At 45.4% G+C, this 27,822-nt stretch overlaps 1 protein-coding gene across 1 annotated transcript; it reads right to left on the bottom strand.

Moving 5' to 3' along the window:
• Positions 1 to 26,485, bottom strand: PASD1 (PAS domain containing repressor 1; the record flags this gene model as incomplete). Its single annotated transcript, XM_080624829.1, has 21 exons — positions 26,454 to 26,485; positions 24,945 to 25,001; positions 23,420 to 23,574; positions 22,603 to 22,694; positions 20,716 to 20,805; positions 19,552 to 19,672; positions 18,335 to 18,448; positions 17,545 to 17,663; positions 16,626 to 16,708; positions 13,617 to 13,723; positions 10,770 to 10,917; positions 8,461 to 8,542; positions 7,152 to 7,275; positions 6,242 to 6,351; positions 5,652 to 5,738; positions 4,565 to 4,723; positions 3,736 to 3,936; positions 2,914 to 3,119; positions 2,028 to 2,120; positions 1,348 to 1,555; positions 1 to 159 (listed from the first exon to the last, which is right to left on the bottom strand). The coding sequence occupies exons 2-21, from the start codon at positions 24,974 to 24,976 to the stop codon at positions 1 to 3; spliced, it is 2,490 nt and encodes an 829-aa protein (XP_080480955.1). The 5' UTR covers positions 24,977 to 25,001; positions 26,454 to 26,485.
• Between the last annotated feature and the right edge of the window lie 1,337 nt (positions 26,486 to 27,822).

Genomic DNA, 27,822 nt, shown 5'->3' with positions numbered 1-27,822 from the left:
TCAGGGCAGCTGCATCTCGGGCAGGTCGGAGGCTTGGCTCTGCGCGTGGCGGCTCTGCTGCTGTGGGTGCAGGAAGTAGCTCAGGGGGCTCTGCTGCGGTGCATGAGGTGGCTGCAGAATGCGCTGTGCACCCCCAGGCACCAGCTCGGGACCTTGCATCTGCCAGGAGACACAAATGAGGCAAGTCAGACCTGCCCTGTCACCCATCCACTCTCTCTTGCTGCGTGGCTGATGCTAAGGCTCATAACCAGGATGCGAGTACCAAGTCCTAAAGGTAACCTCTACCTATCAGGAGTACGTGTTGCGGACAAGCAGCTTGGGATGCTGGTGCTATCAGCATGACTAACAATGCCTGGAGAGTACGGAGTGGAAGCAGAACAGATCTATCCTACCAACCAGCTCCATGGGGAGCCCAGCAGGAATGGAGAACTTCAATGGCTACCTAGACACGAGGTAGAAATCTGCAGGACATGCAAGTTCCATCTTCCATGGGAAGGATCTTCAGGCAACCAATTAAGAGGTTATAAAGTGACCTTGTCCATGGTCCCATGGCTGGTACCCCAAACTCCCACTTAAAGGCATTGTGGCACCAAAGCCTGGTTTTCTGTTGCCCTGGACCTGTTTATCTTCCCCGGCATCATCATTCTTCTGACCATATCACTAGTCCTCAGGACTTCAGTGTACCCAAAGCTGGGATGGCTCATGCCCATATTTGCTGGCAATTCATTTCTTACTCTAAATCCAGTCCTGCTGCATGGCTACTCTCAGCTCCTGCTTTGTTTTCTATCAATCATCTTTGCCTGAAAGACCATAACTTACTCCACCAACCAGGCAAGTGCTGGAGAGCGTATTGCAACGCACTCAACAAACCCTCTTCTTGGCAGCATTAGTTGCCATGCACTGATGAAGCTGTGCTTTGGAAAATCAAAATCACCTTCTCCAGAGATCTGTGTTGTGAAACACCCGTTTATTAAAAGAAAGCAGTGATGGCAGCTGACAAAAACCCTGTTATGCTGAGACATAACAGCAGGAGGCATGTTTTCAAAAGAGCTTATCCTTCATCACATTTCACATCTACAGCCGGATTCCCACTGTGTTCGACAAAAATGGGTATTTCTTCTGTACACTAAGCGATAAATGAGTTTGCTGGAAACTGTGGCCTTGAACAAGTGGCCTGGAAAAGGCTGAGCACTTGCATACACACAGATGCAATGGGAATGAAGGATGTGGAAGTGCACTGACCAGGTTTGATTAGTCAGGGAAGCCCCACTCCTTCAAAATAAAACCTCAACCCAATCCCGAAAGCCATCCCTCTGCACCCTCAGAAACATGTTCCAGCTCCATTACCTGAAGGTAGAGACGGTGCTGCTGAACCTGCTGCTGTGGCCATTGGTGGAGATGAATCGGTGTGTTTGCCTGGTGGGATGTGAAGCTGGCATGTGGGAGCATCAGGGATGGGGAGAAAACAGGCGATGGGGCTGGAGGTCGGACACCGCTACAGGTAACCGGTTGCATCTGTACTGGGGGAGGCAAGATCTGCTGCTCTGCAACGAATCTGCCATGAGGAGGAAAATCAGACATGAGAGCCCAAACCTGGACACATCACTGGAGCAGGCCCTGGGGAGTCCAGGTGCTGCAAGAACCCAACCAGAGCAGGGTTTGTGATAGTGGCGATAGCAGGCCCTGGATTTCCCCCTCTCCATCATGCATGGACTGGAATTACAGAACATAAAGATATTTTAAGGCTGTACATCTCCATAACTTGATTAGGCAGTTTAGGCTTTGCAAAAGCTAGAAAATGCTTAACACCCCCTCCCTTTTTACACAGCATTTTAGTTATCACATAGTTCTTTGTAATTAAAAATATTCTCATTACTTTTCTCCTAACCAGATGAGCTTTTGTTCCTTTTAACACCAAGACTTTACATTTGCATGACCATGTACAAGTTCTTCAAAATACTTTTCAGTGCTAAAGGTGCCCTGCTAAAACACTGCCTGCAAACAAGGGACACCAAGGACTCACTCACTTTCCTTGCTGCCTGCTGGCACTGCTCTGCATGGACTGGCCACTGCCATTGGTGGCAGGCATCATGGCTTGGATAGACTGGTCCAACAGCATCCTGCGGTGGAAGGAAAACAGGATGGTCAGGGAAGGGAGAGGTCCAAACACCTGGCTGTCAGTCTCCAGAAACAAATCCCTGAAAATCCTCCCTGAAAATTTGCAAACCAACACCTTGGAAAAAAAAAAAAAAAGGCTAATGAAATAGGATGCTATTATCACCTTGTCTGATGCACTCACAGAGCTGAGCTGAAACTTGCCAAATCTTTCATGTATGAAAAAAGGCATGTTTTATAGAAGGGTAAACCTCCAGGGTTTATCTTGTTTCCTTACACAGTATTTTGAAACAGCCAGATCCTGAGGGCAGTGTCTGCAGATACCTCCCTGAAAGCTGGTTGAACAGTCTGGGCACTTGTATATGTTTTACAGAGTGTTTCCAGCATTGTATAAAAGAAAAATGGCTTTGCCACAGCACTTGTCCTGGCTGGAGAAAAGACACTTCAGAGCAAGCAGACACAGGTTTGAGAAAAGCCGTCCCTACTATTTTTCCCTTTTCACTCCCTCTGACAGCAGAAGGTGTTCAAAGGTTACCGAGCTACAGTTTATGGAAACATGGAGAGAAAAGGATTTCAGGCCCCTGAGGGTACAGTATGGTGTGCATAGCACCCTGCTTGCATGCATGCTGGGCTCCCCACTAACCCAGATGTCTGCAGGAGGGAACATCCCTACGGTCCTGCTGTGGCACCCAGAGTCCATCACCCCCAAACCCAGATGTGCCTGCCCTCCGTGCTGCCCAGGTACTGCCACTTTCTGTCACCACCATCAGGATGGTCCCAGCAGGGCTGTGTTCACACCTGAGGCTCCTGTCCTGGCTGTAGTCAGACTGCAGTTGCCTTTCGCTGCCATCAGCTGGCATCTGTGCAGCCACTGTAATGGGATGTGTTTGTGATAACACCACAGGGTTGTTGTAGAGGGGCACTGAAATGCTGGTCTGCCCTGGCAGACGTGTTTGCTGGGTTTGGTTTCCTCTCACTAGGTGCTGCTGCTGCTGCTGCTGTACCTGAAATGAAGACATAGATACTCATGTGAGTTTTTACAGTTCCCCAATGGAAGGCTAAAATAACAACTTCCAAGGAAGTCCCCAAACAAAGAGTCTCAGCTTCTCTTTAAAGCAGTAGATTTGGTCTTTTTTTTTGCTTTTGGACACCTCAATTCTTTCCCAAAGAGATGTGACCATCTATGCAGTGGGTTTAGATCTACTGATGACAAACTTGGTTTTCAAACCTGCCTTCCAAGACTTCTTGGGCAGAAGAAAATTAATCTTTTATAATTATAGCTACTTCCCCATGTTACGAAGTCACTACGCTCACTGGCTATGAACCAGCATCATGCTGCAGTCACAAAGAGAGTAAATCAGAGCCCAAATCTCCCACTCAGTTCCTCTCCGATCACCAGAATGGCTCCAGTGGTCCCCAAGGCTTAATGCTTTTAGGCTGCTTGGGGTTTATTTTTACAGTTGAATGACAGATTTTGTAATGGAAGCTACAGAATAAAACCAGCACAGAGGAAATGTGCGGTTTGGTCCTCTCCATGGACCATGGACAGGGGGGACACAGAAGACAAGTATCTAAGAGCCAGGAAGGGGGTAATATGGAGACAACAAAGCAGTGAGTGACCTGGGCAGCCGTGCCGCAGGGGTCCCTGAGGAATTGGCGCGGTGAGGGCAGGAGGGTGCTGCAGTAGTGCTTCATCCCTGTAAGGCCTTGTTGCTGTGACTTCTTGGCTGCGGTCTGCCTGGGCGTCCCTGGCGGCGGCCTCCTGGGGCTTGGGTGCTGCAGGTTGTTAAAGACTATGGGGATCGGCTGCTGCATCAGCATCTTCAAATAAGAGAGACACACAGTGGAGTTGTCGCAGCTCAGATGGTGATTGTGCTGCCTGGGAGGTAATGGCTCCAGCTCTCAGACTGTCTCTATCAGCATATGTAACACTGCAGCAGCAACACAGCATCTTTAGAGTCATGGAATGGTTAGGCTTGGAAAGGAACTTAAGATCTTCTAGTTCCAATCCCCCTGCCATGGGCAGGGACACCAACATCTCTAAATCCAGGGGCAACGTGAGCCATCAATAACAGTTAGCTTGTGCCTAAATACTTATTCAGAGCCATGACCATTCCAGCTTCATTAGGCCTGTTGCGTTTTGCAGGAATGCAATGGGGTCCAGCAGCATTAACCAGCCACCAAAACACCAAGCTCTTTGTGCAGGAGGAAATTTGGATTAGCTTGAGATTAGTTTTTTTGTAAATCATGAAAATTACCGACTCAGTACTTCAGCAGAAACTGACACCACTCATCTCTCGGGAGATACTACTCCCACATCAGAGACCAAACTACCAATTTATCCAGAGCTCATTTCTAAATGTGTTTTCCACTGACAATCTTGTTACTGATCTGCTCAAAGGAAAAGCAAATGGTTTGTGGGTTTGAGAACCCTGGAGGCAGTGAGTACCTGCAGGTTGGAGTCCTGCACGAGCTGGAGCTGCTCCTTGATGACATGGAGCTCTTCTTGCTGCGTCTTGATGTCAGCTTGCAGTATGCGAGTCCTCTCCTCCAGCTGCTCTTTCAGCTGATGCATCATCCCCAGCTGGGTTGGGAAATGGTACACTGGCTGCAGGGAACAGAGAATAAGATCTTGGGGTGGAACCAGTCCCGCTACTCATGTTCACAGTGATGTGGGCTTCAGGAAAAAAACCTGATTTTCAGCTTTTGCCATAGAAAATATGATACAAAACATGGCAATTCCATATTTAACCAAAGTGTCACTGTACTTCCAGAGCAGCAGCACAACTGGCTCATACTCATTGCCTCACTCCAGACCTAGGCCTATTAAATTACTGCACAGATGTACATACAAGTGTACATACAGTGTACATACAAGGGACTTCCCTGTCCCTTTAGAGTGACTCCGTGCTGATTTTAGACCACTTATGTTCTGTGGTAGACACTGCACACAAATCCTTCCCAGACCTTCAGGGTGGCTTTCAGTTGTGCTGCTAATTATATTTGACAAATGCGAGGCACAAGTTTGGTTGCAATCCCACCCTGGGATCCATCCTTCAGATCTATGCTGGCCACCTTCAGCCTGTGTATTATAGTCTGAATGTTCACTACACTGACCTCAAAGCTCTGTGAGGATGGGCCTCATAGTTATGGTTTGTGACTCCCACATATTTCTTTTTCTGGCCTAACTCAAGCCTTCCATGACATCCCCTTCCTCTACCAGGGCAATAAAGCTCTTCATTATCTTATCAGCCCATAGTTAGCAGTCAGCAATTCAGACAGGAGCCTTCAGCGGCCCCCAATGGTTTTGACAAGTGTAAACCTCCTAAGCTATCTCCTTGGCTCTCCTACCTGCTCTGCCTCCAGTTATAATAATTTAGTTTCAGGTAAATCTCAGTAACAGCAACAAAAAGGGCACTGAAACCTTGTCCCCATGCTGGGACGAGCCAACAAGGGGGTGAGAACCATGAACTGGAGCCATCAAGTCTGTCTCACTGACCGACCACACCAGCGTTTAACAGAAATAGACCACGTACCATCACAGCGTGCTGAGAGGGGGCTGCCAGCTGAGCCACAGGAGGCTGAGGGAGCTGTTCACTGGGGGCTGGAGGAGTTGCTATGGCCTAGAAATGAAAACTTTGCCTTACTGTAGGTCCATAGCACCTCTGATGCAGAGCCAGTGCGATACCAGCTCATATTGGTGATGGGTAGAGGGAACTGGACAACTCCACGTGTTGATCCGAGGATGAGTCTGAAGGGACAATTTAAGCTCCCATGCCCTCCCATGCCCTCCTTGGTGTCAGCATCCATTTTTGGATAAATGCCATTTCACATGTACAAACCCCAAGAAAAGCGGGCTCATGGTGTGAGAAGGTGTTTGGCCTGGAGGAGCAAACCGAATCCTGAAAGGAGGCACCAGCGGAGGCTCTAGCAGCTTTCCACTGGTTCTGCTGGCCAGCAGCATTCCCCACAGCCCTCTGCACACTCAGCATACTCAGAGGTGTGAATCCAGCCCAGCACCCCAGCACAGAGGTGGGAATCCAGCCTCTCTGAGGGTAAGCCTAATGTTTATCAAGCTCATTTCTTCATGACATGATAACGGCTATGTCTTGCTGGGACCACTGACCTGAGTGCTTCCAGCTGATGCCAGCCGCAGGGCTGCCTTCTCCGCCTGCCCCCCCGGCACTGACAGGCGTGTGGGAGTGCTGGTGTCCGTGTGTCGCATGGATGAAGTGGCTGGAAAAGAGACAGTTTGCTACGATGCTGCAGACCTGTGCCTGGGTACCCTGGCTGAGCCTGAACTCCTAGGACACAGATGAGCAGTGACAAAGCTTCCAAACTGGGTCCCCAAACTGCCCCTCTGTGGCCCCCCTGGCTCTCTGCCTGATTCAACAGGTTTCCTTCTGATGCTAACACCACATTTCGGCCTTCCCTCCATAGATGCCTTGAAATGAGCGTTCCCACTCTTCCCCTGGCAAGGTGTTGTGGCTTTATAGCAGCCTTCCAGTACCTAAAGGGGCCTACAGGATATTTGGACATGTTTACATTTTTACAGGGACATGTAGTTATAGGACGAGGGGGGATGGCTTTAAGATGAAAGAGGGTAGATTTAGGTTAGATATTGGGAAAAAAATCTTCCCTGTGAGGGTGCTGAGGCACAGGGTGCCCAGAGAAGCTGTGGCTGCCCCATCCTTGGCAGTGTTCAAGGCCAGGTTGGATGGGGCTTGGAGCAACCTGCTCTAGTGGAATGTGTCCCTGCCCGTGGCAAGGGGTTGGAACTGGATGAGCTTTAAGGTCCCTTCCAACCCAAATCATTTAAGTTTCTATGCTTTCAAGAAAAGCCCTGTGTCAGCTTCTACCCATGGCCCCGCATGGGCACTGCGGTCACCTCGCTGCCATACCATAGCTTGCACAGTGTAACAAGCTATGCTGGTCCCGGACACACTGAGCATCCCACTCCTGCCTTTACTGGACCACTCCCGAAGTCAAAGCCTGTGTTTCAGAGGTGAGCTGCCCCCGGCTCCAATGGCACCTACACGTGGAGTCGGAGAGGGCGGTGTGTGAGGAGCGCCGGGAGCTGTGGGACGACAGCGACACTCCCTCCCGGCTGGCATCCTGGCTGCTGCCGCACTGCCCTACGTCCAGGTAGCTGCTGTGGCTCTGTGGGAGCGAAGCACAAGTGGTGAGATCGTCAGTGCTGGAGGGGTCCTCCACCTCGCTGACCGCTTGTTTGCATAGGAAATAACAGGCTGGGTGTGTAGAGGGCAAGCACTGCAGTGCCACACCAAACCCCTGCGCAGTATTCGGTCTGCCTCTCAGTGTTCACCCTAAAGCCTGCAGGTATCCTTATGCTTTTATAGTTGGCTTCTTTCCACCCAATTTCTTCAGGGATGTCTGATTTCTTGCCCGTGGCACACTGGGAGCTCCCAGCCTCCCACTCCCCTCCAGAAGCAGTGGGAGCAATCACTGTGCCTCTCCTCCACCTGCCTTACATCAAAAGATGCAGCTTCAGGTCTGCAGAAAAATATCTCAGCCATCACACAGAAAGAGGAAGAAGACATGGAAGTGTGCTGTGGTGACAGGGAAGCAGCTTTTTGCAAGAAGGTCCTTGCTCAAGTGCAAAAGGTCTCTGGGACAGCTTCCCCTATACATCCCATAAAGCTTCTATAAAATAATGTCAGAAGAGCAGTGAGGCTAAGGGAATGATAATTGCACATCAATCCACTTGAAAATGCGTTTACTGGTCTTTGTAAACTACTGAGAGGAAGAACGTGAAAGTAATTAAAATGACCTTGTGAACTGGGCAGGTGTGTTGGGATGCCAGTCTGATGCAAGCCATGGAAGCTTTTTGCTCTGGTCACAATCCCACACTTGATGTGACCCTGCCCAGCGGTGTAAACAGAGCTGAAATCTACAATAAGCCTTTTCCCTTCACTTCCAGTCTTCACCTGAGTATCAGTGGTGAGCTGGCATTAGCAAAGCAGGTGCCCTGCGGTGCTACCCTGCGGCCAGATCCTCTGTGCCTTGTGAATGGTGACAGGTACAGTGATCTAGCCTCCAGCTCTGGTTTTCTGCTTCTGAACTGAGGTGATTTAACCTCTTGTGTGTGTAACAGCCTCAGAAAGATAATGAACAGCAGAACAGCTGAATTTTCAATCATATGCCTGAGTCAAGATGGTCAGTTTAGAGACATGCAACAGAAACCTTCTCAGGGTCTGCCTCAGTCATAACCCAACTGAAGACTTGGGAGAAGGAGAAGAAAGAACAGGTATTTTCTAAGACTGGTAAGTGATTACTCAGTTTGGTTTAAACACCTACTCATTCAACTGTGAAGGGACATGGTACCTTTAAAGAAGAGGACGCCAGTTCAATTGATGATTCCTCAAGGCCAAGATCTCGCCTTCTTTCAGCTCGAACTTCTGCATAACTAAAAGAAGAAAAAGTAAATAGAAATTAAAATCCACTTTTTTCAGTGTGGATATAATCTGTTTTATGTTAAGTATCCTACCATACAGATCACCATGGAGCTTTCACAGCGCACAAAGACTCCCCCTCTCTCATACACAAGGTGCTTAGAGGAGCATCATCATACAGCTTTGCAGTCTGTGTGTAACTGCCTAACACATGCTGAATATCCACTGATTAAAACCAACAGGGCAGTGTCCCAGTCCCACTGCACCCAGGACTGCAGAGCCTATACGGTTAATTGCACTAATCATTCCAAGCACAAAAGTAGACACTCCTTTGCAAGTTTTAGACCCGGACGCCTTCAAAGAAAGCTAATCTAAAAGCAAAGTGCACTTGGTTACTGAAGACAGAATGGGTGCTTTGTCTTCAGTATGATTTTTCTGATAAAGGAGATTCTCATTTTCCATCATCAGGCAGAAAAATAATCCCACAGCTTCTGGGCAGGTAAACTGCCATAGCAAAGATACATTTACTTTCTAACCTGCAGCATTAGAAAATGGATATGTTAACATCCCATGGTCCCATGGAAGCTCTGAATACAAACCGACAGCTTCCCAGGTGCAAGAATGCCCAGGAATGTGGATCTAAAAATGTGTATTTGCTTTCTTCAGCATTTTTTCTGTTATACAATGAAATACTTGGAGTAAACAATGTTGCATGATTCACCATTGGGATAAATTAGAGAGGATGTTTTAAAGATTCTCTAAGTGCATGTGGATCATGAGCATGGAAAGGTGCCAGAATTTAGGATGCTAAAATATTAATGAGCCATAACCTTTGATGAACTCACTTATACCATTGTAGGGAATAAATTCTCGTGAAAGCGTGTTTTAATTTGTGTGCTTCAGTAATATATTCTAAATCTTAACTATATGACACAGAACTGAATTGCAAAATCAATTTAGAACGGTATCACTAGGTTTAAGAGGCACTGGAAGCAGAAAGAAGAAACCATGCACAACAAATTCAGACCTTACAGTGAAGCCCAATTCCCTGAAGCTACAACTCAGAAGCAATCTCTCTGTCTAACATTTGCTTACAATTTGCATGTAGAGATAGGACAATGGGTGATGGCTCTAAGCTGACAGAGGAGAGATTTAGATTAGATATTAGGAGGAAATTCTTTCCTGTGAGGGTGCTGAGGCGCTGGCACAGGGTGCCCAGAGAAGCTGTGGCTGCCCCATTCCTGGCAGTGTTCAAGGCCAGGTTGGACGGGGCTTGGAGCAACCTGCTCTAGTGGAAGGTGTCCCTGCCTGTGGCAGGGGTTGGAACTGGATGAGCTTTAAGGTCCCTTCCAACCCAAACCATTCTATGACTCTATGTTTCTATTATGATAGCACTTGACATGTTTATATCGGCACACCAGCTCTCATCACTCACACCTGTTTAGAGGTGTAAGCTGTTCTCAGTCTGTGCTTTGCAATATAGAGAAGAATCCCCAGTTTCCTAGTTTTTGTTCTTTCAGATGATTGACAAGAAAAAGGGAGATCAGAAAAAGATGCACAAAGTGATTCCTGACAGTAAAGAAAGACGCAGTGAGCAATATGTTTACTCAAGTTAATAGAACAAACCAGTATGCCACTATTTTTTCCAGCCCTTCAGTAAATACATTCCCACTCTTAACACAATCTTTTTTGAGATGACAGTGGTAACCAAGCAGATTCCCCTCCAGAAGGCGCGCATCACAGAGCATCCCACACACACATCGCCTTCCAGCTCGGGTTTCCAGTCGAACACAACCAGCTTCCCACTAGGGGGGGATCCAGGGCTGAGTTTCAGATGAGGAATAAAGCTAGCAGGACAGCAGAGCATTTAAATCATAAATATTTAAAGCTCTGATCAAAAGGTTTTGTAGGAGATGTATGGTCCCATTCATGCCCATTAAGCCACCTAATTCTTAACAGCTTTACTTCTTCCTATGGCTATGTCATGGCTAGGGATAAAAGGGGAATATAACACACTGATAGACTTGGCCAAAGCTTCCAGGGTTTTGGCCTGGTTGCCAAAAAAGAATAAAGGAGTAATAAAAACACATGTTCCCTGTCGTAATAGCTTTATAGATTTACATACCACCTTAGTGTGACAATATGCACAGCAAATATTTGGCTAACACAAAACAGAACTAGAAAAAATAATACATGAGCACATGGGACATACATTGTGAAGTGTTTGGTGCCTGCTCCTACCTAACTACCAGGTGAGTGCAAACGATGAACTCGGGTTTAGAATTCCACTGGTGGTAGGTGATGTAGTAGTGTGTCTGCAGCCATATCCACTGCTGGCCTTTGGTCAGGAACCGATAGTAACAGGACTTTCCTTTTCCAAACTGCATCACTGTTAAAACAAAAAAGAAAGGAATTTATAGCAAACAGGAATTTTATGGTGCAAAGGTGATTAGAAAACCCTCTTGGTCCCATACGCTTCCTGCAGCCTGCTACTGCACTGAAATGCCTTTATAAACACAGCAGATTATACACAACCACACACTGAGGTTTTATTTGGGTTCTTTTCTGCTACTGATTCCCAGAAGTGCACTTTGCTATTTTGAGATTGTTCTAATAACTAATAATTGGCATAACTCTATAACTAGCTGTATTTTCATAACTTATTCATGGGATCCTCTGCAATAAGCATAAATAACATTAACTGAGTAAATTATTGGCCTTTCACAAGCATGTAAGAATGCATTTTAAAGACTGGGGGCTTGAGGCCAGGATCATAATAATGGCACAAACCAACAAGATAGTGGAGTTTTAGCAGTTTAACTGAAAGTTTTCTTCCAAGAGATGACCCAATGATACCAGACTTGGTACGTATCATCAGAGTATGCCCAGAAAAAATTTGAGTGGTGTACTAGAACTAGAAAATAACGAGAACTACATTAAATAACCACATTAATGGTTTCCAGATTGCTCGGAGTGCAAAACAAAATTTGCTCTACCTAAAATACCCATAATTAATGCAAAATAAAATGTGGTTTGAGCAAACCCATTTCTCTTCACAGTAGGCAAGATGCCTGCCCAGAGTGGTCAACCTCACAAAGAGGAACTTATCAAGCCACACTAACCCAAGTATTTATACTCACCTGCACACCTCTACTTTGTTAAATATCAGGACTGAGTCTTTTAGCCACCCCATTAACAGTGATGGGCTTTAGATGAAGCACCTAGTGAAGATCTTCTGGCTAACACACTGTGCTGGGGTCACCCAGCTCCCAGTCCAGGCAGAAATTTCCTGAAGCAACTTCTATGAGTCACTTTGCCAGCACTTTATTTTGTCCCCTACACAGTAAGATTAAAGGAACCTTTCCTTCAGGTGTGTTGTGCAAGTTGTCTTCTAGAATGTAAGAGGAGATCTATGGCTAGCAGAGATGTAGAATATAAATGGCTAGAAAGAGTCTCTGCTGAATGATCTGACCCCACTCTCAATATAGTTAGTGTCTACATCAAACTGCAGGCACATATTACCAAAAGGACATCATCTGGTTAAGCAACTCACTCCTGTCTGAACAGTCTTTAAAGCTAATGGCACTAAAAAGTACGGTACTTGAGAGCACTTAAAATTTTCCTTTAATATTCCCATCTACACACTTGCTGCACTTGATGCAACCTCTGTCTGGCCCTTTCACAGCTTCCTGCATGCTCTCAGCCATGCAACCCACTTCCCCATCACCTGTTCTGTACCAGCGCTTTGCCTCAACAGGGCAGGAAAGCTGGCAGGGAAGTGGAGTGGGGAAACTTGACATTTAAAGAAGCAGTAATTTTCTCCATTCTCTACTAGGTCCCTTAGCATCTTATGTGTAAGTGGGTAGAGATGTGGGTGGTTTGCAACTCAGAGATGAAGCAGCTTCTCTAACTCCAGCATGCTGGGGGGCTGCGGAGTTCCTCAGTGTCCCTGTATCACGCTGCTCTGCATCTTGGAGCAGTTACAGCATCCCACTTCCTCCACTCTCTGGGGTGTCCTTGTTTTCTTTTGACAAAAATCCTTTCAAACAGAGATAGCAGAGACACAAACACATGGAGAGTTTGCCCAACAGGATACCTATAAGCAATATTTCTTAGCAAAATATCTCATTACCTAGGTGCGTTTTACAAAGTGTGTAGTTTCATTTCAGTGCTTAGCAATGCAAACCACCTGGACGACAGACCTAATTCTGGCTTGATATCTGAGTCTGAAGTGAGTGTAATAAAATGGAAAAATATGGTCTCAGGGATAAAGTACCTCACAAGCTCATCTGGTAGAAACAGCACACTGGTTACTAGTAGAACCTGTCTGCTACCACCTTTTGCCCTTCACATCAACTCCAGCCAGTCAGCAGGACATGGTTCTTCAGCAGCAGGCTGCACTGCTGCAGTACCCAGGCTAAGTGCTCCTTCTGGCCTGGCTCCTTCTGGGCTCTTGTAAGTCACGGTACTTCACCTTGCACAAAGATGAACTTTGGTCATTCTCTGGTCTTCACACAGCAGCCTGAAGTGGACTTTTCTGCTTTACTTTCAATTCACCCACAGGGAATCTGTATCCAGCACTTTTGTACTTAAAAAACACTATGAATCTCCAGAAGCATTTTACTAACAGTAAGTGAGGTTCACAACATCTAACTACACGGGCAGGTGGTCCAAATGCTGTTTTCAGAAGGCATTTTGGTGAGCTGAGCCTTCTGACTGACTCTGGACCCAGAAGAACAGAACTCATGAGCTGCGACAACCAACAAAACTGCCAGGGTTTGCGGCTGCCCTCACAAACTGGGGGCAGAGTGTGGAAAGCCCTGACTTCCCATCTATTAATCTCACTTCACTCTCAGACAACCTGTGCTCAAACAGGGTATCTGCCAGTCTGGGAAACCTGCACAAACAGTTCCTGCTCTGAGTGAATTCTGCAGGGATTCAGACTCATCAGCTACAACAGTCTGTGACAGGAAGAGCAAATTCCCTCTCACCCCAGATAAAGATGTCTTTTGTGACGACAGTAAAGGATTTTGCATAAATGACAAACGAGATCAAAGACAGGCACGCTTCAGAGGGAGAGGAACTTACAGTGTTCATGGCACCTAGCAAGAAGCTCCAGATCATCTGCGTGGTAGTAATCATACCCTGACGTTCCCAGAACCTCAAAGGGTAAATATCCTATAATAGGTGGAGCCCTAGAAGGGAAGCAAAGGGCAGGGAGTGAGCATAAAACCTGACGCTTCGACATCCTGGCAGATATGCTGCAACACTAGCAACCAAACCCACCTCATATATTCACTTGGCAGGAAAATCAGGAGTGGATTTTCATATACACAATGATGTATTTTCATATACAAGCAAAAAAAAGGCATCAAGGGGGAGGTAAAAATTGAGAAAATGAAAAGGTGTGTGTTTACTGTTTCACAGCCTATTCATTATGTGGGTGTAAAGAAAGGCATGTACGTATGCAAGTGACTCAATTCATTAAGCATGCTTGTGAGACACACAGCTTGAGAAACGCTATGGCTGTTCATGTGCACAGTAGCTTGGAGCTCGAGTAAAATTATTCAGTAGGTTGGATGTAAATGTCATCTGGGTAGTAACTGTAGAAGAAAGCAAGCGCAATGAAGGACCAGCTTGGGTAAAAGAAAAAGTAATTGTTCCCATGGAAAAGCTTGGGAAATTATAACCAGCAAAAATGTTTCTGTGCTGGCAGTAAAGATAAGAATAGGCATGGGGCTGATTTTGAGGACTGCTATTTCTATGGTAGGTAGAGAAGGAATTGATGAAGTATTGCAATGACTTCCCTCACTATTCTGCTGTCAGTTCTAGATTTTCCATTTTCTAGGCAAAAGATGAGATTTATTTTTTCTTAAGCAGGTGTCCTAACAACACTGAGCTTGTGCACAGCCTTTAGTGGAGCCTGCTAGTTTATAATTATGAAACAGCACTGAAATGTGAGCAGAAAACCACTATTTTTGCCACTATTCCCTATATCAGCAGTTCCCTAGTTCTCAGGTACGCTCCTGCTTGCACCAATTCAAGCACCACACTTGGTGGGGCAGGACTTGTTTGGTTCCACCTATTTGTTTTGGCTGCTGGCTGTGCTGATAGCATGAGGCTCCCCTGCCAGGCAGCGGTGTGTTAGCAAAATGGTTAACGATTCAAAACTGGGGCAGACTGAAGGCGTCACTGCCTATCAAACACGCCTCTCCTCTGCCACCCTCTTGGTGCCTCGAGTGACCCTCTTAAGGAAGGAGGATGCCATAAAGTGGCTAAGAATATGAGCAAAAAATTATTTAACTGTAAGTACATTTGGATTTGGATTTAATTCAAGGCCAGGTTGGATGAGGCCTTGGGTGATATGGTTTAGTGTGGGGTCATGGCAGGGGGGTTGGAACTAGATGATCTCAAGGTCCTTTCCAACCCTAACTATTCTATGATTCTATGATTCTACTGTCTTGGCTGAGCAACCCAGCTCACATTTGTACTCTTGAGAGACACAGTGGGCATAGATTATTCAACTAAAGAGAGCCCAGACAGGTCTATAAGCTACATCTTCCCCACAACTGCAGGCAGTCTGGCATCAAATGGGAAATGGGGAAGGACAGCCAGGGATCCGCTCCACAGCAGCCCCAGGGGGATTAAGGTCTGAGCAGGAGCTTCACGGTCCCAGTACAAGGGGTCCTGGAAGAGCCAGACGTTCACTGTCTCTGAGGGCAAATCTCTTGAAACACAGCATGCTTAGAACACAGTGGTCTCCGCCACAATACAGCTTTATTTATTCAAATAACTTTTCAGAGTACTGTGTTCCTTTTCCTCATGTGACCCAGATTTCTGTTAATGATGATAATATGTGTATTTGTTAAAGTGTCCTTCCTTGCTGTCTCTTTGGTAGAATGGGCCAGTGTCTCTCCTATCTTTAATGACATGCTTATATTCAGGACAGTAATGTCTTTCAGATGCACATCAGATAAACATTTAAGCTGATCAGGAAAGTATTATGCTTTCCTGTCTTTTGCCAGAATTCTTTAAATGAGAAAGCAACCACAAAATGCTCCTCATCTGTCATTTGACAAGGAGCTGCCTTGCTTATGGAACAATTTAGAAGTTCATTGTTAGCTTAAAGTTCCAGCCTTGAGACCTGCAACTCTCTCTGCAAATGGGAATGCACAGCCTTCAGAGAGCCTTTTTCAATAAATGAAGGGAAAATAAGGAGAGGACCACAGTGCAGAAGAGAAACAGATCACTACCAAAGCTGACAGGTTTGCTTCCTCTACACATACTTACATGTAGACCCAGAATGCAGATTCTTCCTAGTTCTCTAATGTTTATCCAGAACTGTGGAGTGCTTTCTGCATTATCTATCTTTAATTTACGTTGTCATCAAGATAGCCAAGTTCCTGATTCCAGCTCCTGCTGGGTACCCTCTGCCCCTCCTCATGACACACCTCAGTGTCAGGCCATGTAAGTTGATGCAAGCAAGCAAGCAACAGCAAAACACCCAACAACATTTCACAGCATCCTGCAGACTGTACCGAAAGAGGTTTGAATCGCTGATTAAAGGAGACAACCCACATGATCCCTTGGTCATTCTTGGGTCTGGGCTCTTCGCTCACATCCGGGGCTGTCACAAACTCTGCCTCAGCATATGCATCAGTTTAATTTGTCAAAACCAAATCTGCAATTAAATCTTCTAATTCACTGTTTTTTCTTTTATCTTTATAACCTCCTTGGTCATTTATCAAGATGAATATAAAAGCTAATTGACAAAGCAAAAGATTTAGAAGGATTCCTGGAAGCTGTAGCTGGAAAACAGGGGAGCCAAACCAATACAGGGAACAGGACCCACACTGCTCAGTTTCAATGACTTAACATCTTGGAGAAGTTAGACATTTTCCCACCATTTTATACGGTTTATTACCTGTCTAAAGTCTGGAAAAGAGCAAAGCACTTCAGGATGCTAATAAGTAAGTTCAAGACACTGTTACTTACTCAGTTGCTTTTTTAGTTAGAGATATTCTACTTGGAATCACAGGCAAAGTTTTCTATTTTTAAACTACAGTTTGTTTATTCATCAGTGACTAAATCTCTTACCTGTGGTCCAAGAATAAAAACTTCCATTCCAAACTATGCCTCGATGTAAATTCTTCACATGGCTCTTCAACATTGCAGAGCTCCTGCAAACAGTTGGCACATTCAAACATTTAATTCTGAGACATGACAAAAGGAAGCAAGACCAAGGAAGCATCTTGCTGCTAAAACAAACCCTAGCAAAGTACAGTGTTTTTAAAGCACTTGACTTATTTTCCCCTTAGGAATGTATAAGTGTTGTTTTATAGATGCATGAACTGATGAAAAGTGGTTGAATAATTTACCCTGGGCTGAATTTCAGAGCTAGGATAAACATTTCAAAGGACTCATCTTTTGTAGGCAAAATTCCCCACTTTTTGTAAATGCTGGTATCTGAATATGGATGACAGCATCAGGTTCAGCTTTAAACTGAGCTGGCTAATGCCTTTTTGAGCAAGAAGCACCTATGGTTGTTATCCCTGTCATCACTGCACTGCATCACAGGACACTCACAGACCAGCAGAAGGAGTCCATGAAACAGGGTGCTCAGTGTTCCAAGAAGCAGGTGGCCTTCTTACACAAAGGAGCAGTGGGATATATTTCTTTAAATGCTGCACCTTTTCAAGTGGTTTAGCTGGTCACCTTGTTCTGGTGCTTCCCGAGCTGACAGATCTGAGGCACACCATTGCAGGACCATCCTTTCTCTCAAAAGCAGCTCCCGCTTTATGTCTTGTCATTCCAAAACACACACTTATGTTGTCTCCCACACATTGGGGTCCTCTCTCATTTACCAGCCCTCTGCACACACAACCTATGCTGCTGAGTGTACTCTTGAGAGGATGCTGCAACATACCTCCCATTGCAACTGCCAAGCACACAGCTCATGGCACCAGCACCAGCCCATCCCCACATGAAAGGGACAATGCAGTCACAGAGCTCTCACCTTTAAGAACTGTGGTGTGACAAGACGAACAGTTGCTACGAGGCAAATCTGCTCCTCTGTGGCTGACCTGAAAGCTCGTGCAATAGCTGACTCAAAGCCATTACAGGAGGGTGTAGGCACTAGACACAACCAGACAATTTATTTAAGAAGAGGAAGGAGAGCTTTCTTTTCATGTTAAGGCAGGTACAATGACTGATGAAACCCAAGCAACAGACTCCTCCTACCCACAAGGCGATGCCACACTGATACACACTGATGTTATTTGAAGCATTGACTCTTTAGGCTCCAAGTTACACAGCAGTAATCACCTACCCCTGGCTTGCAGGGAAGCACCATAAGACTGTTGTGAGCAGCTAAGTGTGCAGCTACAGTCTCCTTGTCAGCCCTTCTCCAGCTCAGCATTTGCATGATTCAAGATTCTACAGGTTTTTCTAACTATTTAATCTTTAAAAAGCATCATTTGACTGCCACAAGTGAATCAGAATAGCACATTGTACCGGTTATTTGAATGAGTAGGCTGCTTTACAATTGGCAGTGGGTCAAATGGAGGTAGGATCAGCCTGGTATCGCTTTTTTAAGCACAGCATGCAAAAGAGTTTGCTCTTCTGACCAACAGCCTCCCCACCACTTTTGTATGAAAAACATCTCCAACATATCCACAGTTCATTTCATCCCTGCTGATCACCGGGCATTTTCAGCTGAAACAAGGCCTCTAGGAGGCTGCAGATTCATGTACAATTTAAAGGAGAGAGAGAGAGAGAGTTAAAGGTAGGCTGCAGCAGGAACTTACCATGAGTAAAATATTTAAAATCCACTACAAATTTCACATATTCATACATCAGGGGTTCATTTGGATCTAAGCTGCCTCTTGCTAAATGGCAACAAAACTCTATTTGTTTCTCTGCTGAAATGACAGAAAGAGAGGAATGCACAATGTTACTGGAAACCTGCACTTTAGCACACTCCATATATCAAATCTAAGTGCTTATACCAGCCCTGCTGCTGCGGTATCTGAGTACACCCTGCTGAGATGCTCTTGATACCCATAAGTAAATGTATAACTACCAGGAGCAATGATCAGCTGATTCCGCTTAAAGAAATCTATTCTCACCCTTTCTCCTATGGCTTTGCAGCCACCCCACTATGCTGGGCATGAAGCCCTGGCAATACTGGTCAGTGGTATTTTCCCCTGATTTCATGTACACAGAATTTCACACAAAGCTGTTAAGCTATACTACATACCCTGCTCCAGCACTGCTCAGTAGGACCCAGATCCAAAGGGCACTGAAGTCACCTTAAGCCTTTCCATTAAGGCTTAAGCCAAAAGGAAACCAACCCCAGGGCAGAACATCAGCAGAACGGCTGCCCAGTGCCCATGATGCTTACAGGGCAGCAAAGACAGGAGGCTAGCACTGCCCGGCCACGGAGAACCCACGGGGAAAGGGGGACCCCAATACAGGCTTGTGAATCGGGGGTGTTAGGAAGATGCTGAGGCCTGCTCTGGTGCTGGGGGTGTTTTCTGGGGGAAAGGGACATTTTGGGGGTGGGACAGCAACCAGCAGTAGAGATCCGTACGGACTGTTCAGATGAGAAGGCTGTTGATTCATTACACATAGGGTTTCTCAGGTGTCCCAAGACATGCAAGTTTCCTAAGGAGCAAAGACTCTGCCAAAACCCTTTGGGATTTTTGCTACCCTTTTCCTTCCCCCAGGCTCCTCACTCCTTTCAGAGGCTCAGACCAGCATCCTGCCCTGGAAAAAGTATCTAATGGGGGCAACTTCGCTGTCCTGTGGTGCTAAGCAGACAGTAAAACAAAGACTGCTCAAATCAAAAACCAAGTACTGGGAGCACGGAGCAGCATTAGCATTAAACCCCAGAAATACTAACTGCAGCAAAACAGAAGTGGCAGGCAGGAGAATTAAATAGCTGGAGAGCCCTGTGCAGGCTCCCTAGGAGCTGTTTGCCTTTGGCAAATTTCCCTGACAGACAGACAAGAGCTGTGCTTACCGTTTAGAAAATCAGCTGCAACAGGATCTGTCATGAGCACATGTGGAGAAAGGAGCTTGTACACCTCGCTCTGCTCCCGCTCAGGCAGAAAGTTTAATATATTTTGGTCCACCAAATCTGACTGATACAAAAGAATGCTTTGTCATGTTCAGCAGTACAGCCTGACAGAAGCACATGCCTTTTCATCCCACAGCACAGCACAGATGCTGCCTGTCTACCGCGGATGTTTAAGACAAGGAAGCCCAGTCAATCTGCAGGTGGATCTAGGGCAGACTATAACACTTAGGTTATTTAACCCAGGGTTGCTATCTATTTGCAAAAGGTTGAAGGGATCCCAGAGGCTGCCCTTCTGTTCAGTCAGATGCAAGCTAGGAAAGAAACCCTCGTGCCATGGGAATACAACACGATGACAAATACCATATCAAAATGAAATTGTGAAACATTTCCCTTTGGTAGCATGATACAGAAGTGGGAGACCTCCTCCTCGCATCTTCCATATGTCTTCTAGGCTGAACATCTGGCAAAATCGGCTTGACCTGCAAGCGTCTCAGTGCTGAGCAGCCCACACATCCTGAATAAAGGGGTTCTACTAAAATTTTATCATGTATCTGTTTCTTTGCACACTGGGACATCCAGCTGGGTTAACTGTGTGCTCAGATTTGCCCTCAAGTAGCATCACTTGGGCCTCATGCTTGGCACCAGAAAAGATAAATACTGGTTTTGAGGGGCCAGCAGAAATTTCTACAGCCAACAGCCAACTGATTCTACAAGTTCCAGAGAACTCTGAGGCCACATACTTGTGACTAAAGACCATGGGTTCAAAGTAGGAAACCCCAATGTCATTAGAAGAGCACAGAATCAGTCCTGAAATAACCTTTAAGTTATCTGAGAAGAGCTTCTGCACGCACAGATTTCATAAACATGAGATTTTCCATATACATGGTGGGATAAACACCACCCGGACCATGCATCAGACATGCAGCCAAGTGGTGAGCTGTGAGTACTGTGATTTTCCATATGTTTGGGGGTTTTTTAGCTAATCCTAAAAAGTGACTCCGCTGTTTGCAGGAACTTCAGAAACTCCCTAGGAGTTTGTTGGTGCAGTGACAGGACTGCATTAATCAGTGGAATGATTCTTCAACACATTGTGCTGTCAGAACTTACCGGTAAGTGTCCAAGCAGAGATGAAACACTATCAGATACATAAATAATAATCCCATCTGTGGTGAGAGCAATGAGAAAGCCATCTAGTGCCTAATGATAAAGGCAAGCAAAAAAGAAAACAAAATAAAAAGAATTATGCAAGGGAACAACTTAAAATATAATTTATTCTTTGGTAATGCTGCTAACAGCCTAAAACTAACATAAATCAATTATGGAAACCATTGTTCAATGTGGAAAAGTAAAAATTACACATGCTAATTCAACATTCTTATATTCTTATTTGCTCATTAATATTAAATTGACTTGTACTTTTCACCCAGTGACTATTCATTTAACATGAAGCAAGACAATGGTGGCCAGAATTTCTACACCCACTTAATCCCAGTGACTTCAGTCCCTTCATTATGTGTTCTGAATTACACAATAGTTAACCATAAGGAGATGTTAGATATCATCACGACAAACCCAGCATTGTGGGTGGATGGATGGATGGATGGATAAGCAGAGACAGAAAAAATATACAATACTGTGTTTTTAGCAATTTATGGACAATTTGGACAAGATCTAAACCCTGCTCTATTTTGCTTAAAGCACTCATTTGTTAGGGAGTGACACAACAGTTTTAAAGTTTGTTTTGTTTTCCCTTTCTTATTCACAATGGTTTCTTTCCCAGAGTCAAAGTTCTCTGTCCCTTTTAAGTCACTGCATGTGTCTTCCTCTTTCGGTGTTCTCCCTATTCTTCCCATCATCTTCTTACACCTAGTGTCTGTCCCTATTCTTCTCTAACATGTACCAAGATCTGGGAGGTTTAACCTTTGGTCAACACCACGCACAAAGCCAACTCTTCGAAAGACACTGTTAGGCTGCTCTGCAGCTAAGCTACAAGGAGGCAAAAATGGAGTACGCACCATCTTCCCCATCTCAGTCATACTCTGCCTTTGCTGAAAAGAAGCCCTGTCTGGAAAAAAACACTGATTTTAAGTAAGCTGGACAACGGTCTAACATAGTCCAGCAAGCAAAGTTATTAAAGGGCTCTCTCTACCCTGCTACTTCTAAGGGGTGTTGGTGGTGGGGGTTGTTTTGATTCAGCTGGAACAAGCTAGCTTGTTTGGTGAGAGAAATTCCCAGAAAGAATGAACAGACTTTTCCAGGGAGGTGAGTCATGACATCCTGATGAGAAGGAATAACTAAGACTGCAGCACCTCCCAGCTCAGCCCAGAATACACCCTTATTTTGGTGGGGCAATGCACAACAGCTGCCCACGCAGGGTAGGAGATGTCCTCGCTGGAGGAGCACAAACTCAAAGCTGCATCCTTAAGGAAAGAAAAAGGTAGGCTCACAGGGTGTTTCTAGATCAGCTAAGCATTTTAGAAGTGAAAGTGTCAGAGCTGCTCTCCTGGATGCACTTTAAGGCAACTCAATCAAAAGACACAGCATTCACATCACAAGTACAGCACCACACAGCTAGCAGCAGCAAAGGCAGCAAAGTAAATGCTGCCTGGCTAATGGGATGTGGAGGAAGAGAGCTGCTCTGCTTTCTTTAGGTCCTTTCAAGTTTGTGCTAAAACTGCTAGCTCTTGCGGCTCTTCTGAGAAGGGCAATTCTCTTTTGCCTCTCTCACCAGGCCAAATCTGAGACACATTGGTCTTAATTCCTAAATGAAAAGCTGTTTATTTTAAGGGGAAGCAATCATATTTTTAACTCTGTGTCTGCAAATTATTTAGCACAACATTGGTCTGACAGGTTTGCATTATATGTGCCGGCAGAGTAGAAATCAGTAATATTACCACTGGGACCTGAAAAGGTGAAAAGGAGCTATATGTCTCTGAACTACTCCACTGACCTGATTACTTCTCACTAATCTATGCAGCTTTAATTTCTTCTTACCTCTAACATCAACTGGGTGAACTCCTCGTTGCTAAGAAATGAAGGCTTCCAGTCTTGTCTAATCTCACAGGCTTCTGTCTGTGCTGTGATTTCTTAAAGAGAAAACATCAAAAAAGCAACATGACTCATGCTACTTGGATTTTTTTTCCGTATCAAGTAACACTAGATTTCTTTTAAGAGGTTTTCAGAGGACTCATCCTCAGATCATTCTCCACACAAAGCCTTCTTGTGTGCAACAGTCATTTTCCATGCCAATGTGATACAAATGCATTAGAAATCAAGAAAAGGAAGAGGAGACATTTTGGGTGTTCTGAAAAAATCCTTCAAATGCAAGGTCAGTGGGCCAATTTCAGAGTAGCTGGGCATCACTGGGTGTCCAGGAGTGCCCAAGCAGTAGGACAGGCTGCACTCAGACATCTTCTACCCGAGGAGACCTGGTAAGAGGGCACAGAGCCTCCTCTCCTCTGGCTTTTCTGGTGTGTGCTGCTCCTCTTCTCTTGTTCCCTCATGCTCTGTTTGAGAGTGTACAAAGCGTGCCAGGGGATGCAGAGGCCAGCGAGGGAAACGGAGCAATGTCACTACATTAAAAAGCATCTTTTCAAGTGTATCTATGCTTAACTCATCATCGCTGTATTCAAACCTAGTTCATTTCCTGAGGCCAACTGCTGTCCCTTATTCTGCCCCGCACTTAAGTTCATGTCCTCTCTGGAGGTCTTAGATGCTTGGGAAAAAGGAGTTTTCATCTGAGCGGAATCTGGCCCCCGGGCAGATGCAGAGCGAGCACCTTCAACAGAAGCAGGCCTGCGCCCTCCAGTACCTTTCTGTTTCTGTAAGAAGTCGATGGTCCTCTGCAGTATTGTGGACTTGTCCATCTTGAGAGGGTGGCCATGGCCCTGCAGCATCGTGCAAAGCTCTTTAATGAGGACATTGAACTGGTCTCTCCTCTTCTTTTCAGATTTGTTGCGTGATGCCCTGGGTGACAGAAACAAAAATGCTGCTAAGTAAAAGGAAGGACATACAGCTCAACCCAGGGAGAGGCAAATGGCCCTGCCCCAGCAAAACACTTTAAATACAAGAATCTAAACTCCATTGGGGCTGCTCATTTGTTTAAAATTAGGCTTGGGCATTAAACGCCTTGCTGGTGCTCAGGGCGTTGCAGCAGGACTGAACTCACCGTCAGCAGGGAACATCTGGAGGTAACAAATGTGATTTATATTCACTTGAGCAAGACTGCATCCTTACATTGTTTCAAAAGCATGGTAATGAGGTGAAGGTGTTATGGGCAAAATTCTTCCAGTAAGAGAAGTCCTGGCACCTACGTGCTCATGTTTTGCCAATCTCATTTTTATGAGCTTTTGTTTTGCAGTGAGTACACACTATATAAGGTATAAAGGTCAAAATGTGAATGATTCCTTACTCCCTGATTTGTACTTGCAAAAGTAGCTTATCAAGAGACAATACTGTGCAGAGACAACTTGACTGCAGAAAAAAGTCAAGCATATGCCCTTCTATCTGGTTTTGAAAATCTGCTGCTATGATATATGCAACCAGGAATGTTAAGGGTCTGGCTGCAGAAACCACAGCTTGCATTAATACAATTTAAGAATGTTTTATTAGGGTTTTCTCCTCCATTAAAAACAATAAAGAGGAAAGCACTCAGTTTCTTCCAAAATGTTTTTTTCCAATGCTTATATCTGAGATAACCCTGTTTTCTTACAACCTCTTCCAGTAGTAATTAATTTTCTTGCATGAATAGAAGTGTATTCATGATGATACATGCTTCTTGTGATCTAGACCAAGTGTGGTATGCAGAAACAATTTCCATTCATATTCAGGTTCTCAGATCCAGCATTTATGTTCAAAGCCATCTCTGTTTTGGTACTAGTGTACAATGACTAATTAGAACTCAGCCAAATGCTTCTCTGAAGGGAGACTAACTCATACTTGTGCTAAAGCAGGACTGTTCTCAAGTTTCACAGGGAACTCTGCCCCACGTTGGCAGTACTGCATGATGCCCATAAAACCAGAGGTCAGGAATCCTGCATCAAGATAATAAATAGCCACAGGATACCATGAGATTCTGAGGGCACAACTATGTAATATAAAGAACACTCAGCTGATTAAGCCATCACAGGGGTGGCCAAACACACTATGAGGAGCTTGAAGATGATGACTTACTTATGTTGTTTGTGGTCTGCTATACACAGCCTATAAACTGTATGGGGGTTTTGCCTCTGACATCAGTAGTCCCAAGTAATTTTTCAAGCACTGGACAACACAGCATTTACAGATCTCCCTGGGAGGAGCTTCTGCTCTCAGTGCTCTGTGCAGCCCCTTCATACCTCTTTGCCCTGTCCTTCTCATCTTCATCCATCAGTTCGTTTACACAACACAGGGCTCTGGAATGAAAGAACAGAAGTACTTACTGAGACATATTCCCTGATCTTTTTGCAGATGTCAGAATATGGAGCTTACTGGTTTGTACTTTATGACCTACTAAAAGTTTCAGTCTTCCCTTTCCCAAACTCCAGTCTTGTTACGCAGTTTCTTGCTTCTGCCAGCTACTGAGAAGTGAAACCACAGCTGTACCCCCAAACATACAGCTAAAATACAAGCAACTTTAGAGTGAAAGAGCTAAAAGCCAGCAGCCTCTCAGATTGTCTTTGCACTCCCCGCTGCCAAATGAAGAGGAACCCTGAGGAAGCGCTGAGCTTTGCACAGGAATAAGCATCTCCCCTGCAAATATGAGAGCTGATTTGACCCTGATGTCTGTACCAGGCAGCACTGTGTCTGGTCCTGTTTTGGGAAACCAAACAGGCTGCTGGTTGATTTCAAGCATTGCAATACTTGAAAAGCACCTGAGATTTCTTTCTCAGTGGAAGGGCATAGGAGGAATAAGGAAACTGTGCTAATCCCCAAAAGGATTAGTATTAGGCAACAGCAGGCTACAATAAGGACATCCAAGCTATGATGTGATAGACAGGTTCATCCAAAGCATCCCGCAGCCAATGACTGCTGCTTGCACTGGTGGACTTCACCACATCTGAGCTGTGTTCAATCACTGGGATTCATATCCAAGACCTGAAGATGAAACTTGTCAACAAGTCACCTGGCACTAACCGAGGGAAGAAAGGAATGTGAGCTGGGCTCTCTGGGCTCCTGCATCACAACAGTCATTGTGGGCTGCTCTCTTTATCTTCTTTATCTGTTCCTGAGGCACAGGTAAGGTGAACAGTGGGCAACAACTCCCAGGAAGGACACAGTAGTCTCAAGCCCCGGGAAATGATGGAAAATCCAATATAAGGTAACTTCTTCATTGATGACTTGCTTTCTGTGACCCAGATGGGCTAAGTCCAAGGGATAAGAAGTCAGGCAGAAGCAGGCAAGACAGCTGCCATCACTCCATGACATGTTGCCCAGGTCAGCTCTGCTGGGTTGCATCCCCTTCAGACACCTCCAAAGAGGAAAACTGCACCTGGTCCTGGCATCAGCACCAATATGCCTCCATCTCTAGGTAGCTCTTTCCCTGGCAAAACCCTCCCAAGGGACATTTTTCAATGTGTACATCCAAACATTTTTCTCTGCTTTGAGACTTCTCCAAGCTCAAACAACTTGGTGGCTATAAAACCACCCACAACTTACAGGAAGTCAAAGATGCTGCTCACAGTAAAAGCTACAAAAATTTACCCTCCTTTACTGCACCAGGGCAAGGGTCTCTCTCGCAGCAGATGACCTGGGCAGAAGAAAGTGTGACTTCTTTTGTCCCAGAATATGAAAGCACTCCATGGGGAGCAAATGGTTCTCATTCACTGCCTGAGTCACTGGAAACTACAAGCGAAATTAGAAATTACCAGTTTTATTCCTCAGGTTCATCAGTCCAGACTGACGGAGTGGGATTAGCACTTCTTATCACCATGTAAATAGAGACGGAGAAAAATTAACCCTGGAAAGAAAAGCAAACCCATTAAAACACTGCTGCATGCAAGACTTAGCCTAGAGAGAAGCAATTGCTTCAAGTTGAATGAATCTAACACCATAAATTAGAAACATGCTCAAGTATAAATGGTGAATGCTCAGAAAAGCCTCCCGGATTGGGAGCTGGACCATGTTCTGAGGGTCCTTGATCTGTTTCCATGCCTGCTGCTGCAGAAGAAGCCTGGGAAGGCCAACTTGACCTCCTGTGCCCAAAAAGCCATGTAGCCCAGCAGGGTGGAGGAATGGTCCTACTAACCTGGGGCCATTGAGGATTGATCGGAATCCTTCCAAAGTATGACAGTTTACTGGGCATGTGTGCTATGAAAACCACCAAGTATGATCCATTTATCTCGCATTTCCTCCTTCGAGATGATAGACTGTGGATAGACTTAAGGCCTCCCATTAAGGTTTACTACTTACAGGACACACGCCTCTCCTTTTCATTTGTGCTTTAAGCAGTTATTAATGAACACCCTGAACTGATTATACCTACATTGCAGTGTTCATCTGTCTGAAACCATCACTGTTGAAACTTGTTTGGCTTCAGATAAGCCTCATTCTCAGGAAAGACACAAATGAAACCAGAGTGTCCATAACTGACACATAATCTTCCAACAACAACCGAGTGCTGGGCTTCCAAACTTAGCAAGTTTTTAATGCCCTTGAGGTGACCTCCCTGTTTTGAGCCCAGGTTCATGGCTATTTCTCCTCTTACCATTAATTCCAACATCAGCTCAAAACACTGCAAAAACTAACTGCAACCATGAGAATTACATATTTGTAACCATGGTGAATGAGAAAAAATACCCCCACATTTCTGATCATCTAAAGCACTAGCAAGAGCTTGTTCATTTCTCCAACTAGTGAAAACGCCTCAAAGGGAGGGAAACAGCTGTTTGCTGTTCAAGGCCAGGTTGGACACGGCTTGGAGCAACCTGGTCTAATGGAAGGTGTCCCTGCATATGGCAGGGGGTTGGAACTGGATGAGCCTTAAGGTCCCTTCAAACCCAAACCATTCCAGGATTCTATGAAACACAAGAAGGTGGCTGAAGAAGCACGGCAAGAGACACACACTGGGCACGCATGCTGGAAAGGGCAGCTGGGACAGGGTAGGGGCTGACATTGCGGAGCAGCCGCTAAACACCATGAACAACACAGATCCCCAGCAGTGATACGGTAAGAGTGCTTTGCAGGGGAGGTTTACGCGAGTAACGTGAGACAACAGGCCCAATTCCTGCTCACTCC

This window comes from Psittacula echo, assembly GCF_963264785.1.
Source record: "Psittacula echo genome assembly, chromosome: 8".
NCBI lineage: Eukaryota > Metazoa > Chordata > Aves > Psittaciformes > Psittacidae > Psittacula > Psittacula echo.
This window is presented reverse-complemented; position numbering and strand designations above follow the sequence as displayed.